This window comes from Carlito syrichta, unplaced genomic scaffold (assembly GCF_000164805.1).
Source record: "Carlito syrichta isolate Samal-C Ts95f unplaced genomic scaffold, Tarsius_syrichta-2.0.1 Scaffold171747, whole genome shotgun sequence".
NCBI classification, from domain to species: domain Eukaryota; kingdom Metazoa; phylum Chordata; class Mammalia; order Primates; family Tarsiidae; genus Carlito; species Carlito syrichta.
In genome coordinates, this window is record NW_007115843.1 from 15,079 (window position 1) to 17,948 (window position 2,870).

The window sequence follows — 2,870 nt, forward strand, 5'->3', positions numbered from 1 at the left end:
TCAGATCTCACCTGCAGGCTCTGCCTCCCAGGAGCCCGGTCACTCCACTGCCTTAGAACTAGGCCATGGGCAAGGGGCCACAAGGCAGCACCTAACCTCCAGACTCCTGCCAAGCTTCCCCCAGAGTTAGCCAGAGCCATCTCTGCCAATCCTGGCAGGGCTCCACAGCCTGAATCTGAGAAAGCAGTAAAGGGCAATGGCCCTTCCTCAAAGTGGTGTGACCCTGGGCCAACCTCAGATGCTCAAGGACAGCCACAGCCACAGAAAATCGGAGGGCAGAGGCACGTGACCTTGAAGTGCCCACCCACGACCCCTCTTGAGAGGACACCTGGCTCAAAGTGAACCTCTCTGAAGAACCTCCATTCGTAGGCCTAGAAGTGCCCACCAGACTCCCCCAGACAGCGCAAGTGGCCAGCACACCAGCTCCCCACCCTCTTCAAGCATTTGGAGCCCCAAGATTCACACACACACCTAGCGGACGGGAGAAAGGCCCAGGCTGGGGGAGTCAGGTTCGAGGCCCTGCCACCCCACCTCCACCACCTGCCCACCCCCGCAGTGGCGCCACAGACATGCCTGGCCTCGTGTTTCAGGTGTGCACTTTTATTGAACTGGTCTCAAGTCAGTGTACAGGTAAGCCCTGGCTGCCTCCACACCTCCACCCACTCCCAGGGAGACCAAAAGCCTTCATACATCTCAAGTCGGGGACAAAAATGGGGGCCACGGTGGCTGATCATTCAAAATAAAACAAATAAAAAAGTATTAAGGCGAAGATTAAAAAAATTTGCATTACATAATTTACACAAAAGCAATGCTGTTTCCTCCCCCGTGTGGACCAGGAGAGAACTGGGCTACTCTCCTTAGAGAGACGTGGGGCGGCTTTTGGGAGGACAAGGGACTTCCTGTAACAATGCATCTCACGATATTTGGAATGACTATTAAAAAAAAGAACAATGTACAATCAAAGTCCTTGGCCACATTGTAGAACTTTGGGGATGCTCGCTCCAACTCGCTGTCACCTTCACCGTTCCAGTTTTTAAATCCTGAGAGTCATCAAGCCAAAAAAAAAAAACAAAAAAAAACAAAAAAACAAATAAAGCCATGCCAATCTCATCTTGTTTTCTGCGCAAGTTAGGTTTGTCAAGAAAGGGTGTAACGCGCTAGTCAGTCCGCCTAGAAGCACTTGCGGTGCACGATGGAGGGGCCGGACTCGTCGTACTCCTGCTTGCTGATCCACATCTGCTGGAAGGTGGACAGCGAGGCCAGGATGGAGCCGCCAATCCACACAGAGTACTTGCGCTCAGGGGGTGCGATGATCTGCGGAGGGAAAGGGACAGGGATCGTGAGGACCCTGGTGCCAAGGCGCCCCGCGGGCTGGAGTAAGAGCCTTAGGCGCTTGATCAATCAAAGGCTCTGGCTGAAGGGACACTCACCTTGATCTTCATCGTGCTGGGCGCCAGAGCAGTGATCTCCTTCTGCATCCTGTCAGCGATGCCTGGGTACATGGTGGTACCTCCGGACAGCACCGTGTTGGCATACAGGTCCTTGCGGATGTCCACATCACACTTCATGATGGAGTTGAAGGTGGTTTCGTGGATGCCACAGGATTCCATGCCTGGGAGGAAGCAGAGACCAGGCTTAGCGCCCACAGCCCCGCCCCAGTGGTGGCCCTGGTGTGGGCGAGGACCGAGAGGGCAGCCTCCACTCACCCAGGAAGGAAGGCTGGAAGAGAGCCTCGGGGCAGCGGAACCGCTCGTTGCCGATGGTGATCACCTGGCCGTCGGGCAGCTCGTAGCTCTTCTCCAGGGAGGAGGAGGACGCGGCGGTGGCCATCTCCTGCTCGAAGTCCAGGGCGACGTAGCACAGCTTCTCCTTGATGTCACGCACAATTTCCCGCTCGGCCGTGGTGGTGAAGCTGTAGCCACGCTCCGTGAGAATCTTCATGAGGTAGTCTGTCAGGTCCCGGCCAGCCAGGTCCAGACGCAGGATGGCATGGGGGAGGGCATACCCCTCGTAGATGGGCACAGTGTGGGTGACCCCGTCCCCGGAGTCCATCACGATGCCAGTGGTGCGGCCAGAGGCGTACAGGGACAGAACAGCCTGGATGGCCACGTACATGGCTGGGGTGTTGAAGGTCTCGAACATGATCTGCAAGTCAAGACCGGCCGCGTCACAGTGGGGAAGCCACCAGGGACAGCCAGGCCAGACTGGGAACATGCGGGAAGTGCAAGGAACACGGCTAAGTGTGCTGGGGTCTCGGGACGGGGACTCTGCTCAGACCTACTGTGCGCCTACAGAATACACACTCCGAGGCCGCTTTACACCAGCCTCATGGGCTTGTCACGCCAGCCAGTGTTAGTACCTACGCCCACAGCACTGTAAGGTTTAGACACCTGGTCAGAAAGGCAAACACCAGAAAAAGACCTCATCTGGGAGAAAGCAAATAGAACCTGCAGAGTTCCAAAGGAGACTCAGGCCAGAGAAGAGAGTCCTACGGAGAACGGCAGAAGAAAGAACACGTGAGACAGGGCGGAACAGAAGGGCAGAGAGGGCGGCGGCGGCCACGGGGCGAGGCGGCCGGCCTCTGACCTGGGTCATCTTCTCCCGGTTGGCCTTGGGGTTCAGGGGCGCCTCGGTCAGCAGCACGGGGTGCTCCTCGGGGGCGACACGCAGCTCGTTGTAGAAGGTGTGGTGCCAGATCTTCTCCATGTCGTCCCAGTTGGTGACGATGCCGTGCTCGATGGGGTACTTCAGGGTCAGGATGCCTCTCTTGCTCTGGGCCTCGTCGCCCACGTAGGAGTCCTTCTGGCCCATGCCCACCATGACGCCCTGCGGAGCCGAGACACCGCGCGCATGAGCGCGGCTGGCGCGCG

General features: G+C 57.7%; 1 protein-coding gene across 2 annotated transcripts in view; it reads right to left on the reverse strand.

Moving 5' to 3' along the window:
- Nucleotides 1–584: 584 nt before the first annotated feature.
- The window catches only part of LOC103252825 (actin, cytoplasmic 2), an 11,030-nt gene continuing 8,744 nt past the window's right edge, over nt 585–2,870 (reverse strand). Inside the window, exons 2-5 of one of the 2 annotated variants that reach the window (XM_021709312.1) lie at nt 2,587–2,826; nt 1,707–2,145; nt 1,431–1,612; nt 585–1,314 (exon numbers count right to left, since the gene is read on the reverse strand). In XM_021709312.1, the coding sequence (XP_021564987.1) occupies nt 1,171–1,314; nt 1,431–1,612; nt 1,707–2,145; nt 2,587–2,820 (999 nt within the window). In that variant the 5' untranslated portion in view covers nt 2,821–2,826 and the 3' untranslated portion in view covers nt 585–1,170. Of the gene's footprint in view, nt 1,315–1,430; nt 1,613–1,706; nt 2,146–2,586; nt 2,863–2,870 lie in introns of those variants that run through there. The other variant, XM_008051419.1, reaches the window with a different exon arrangement.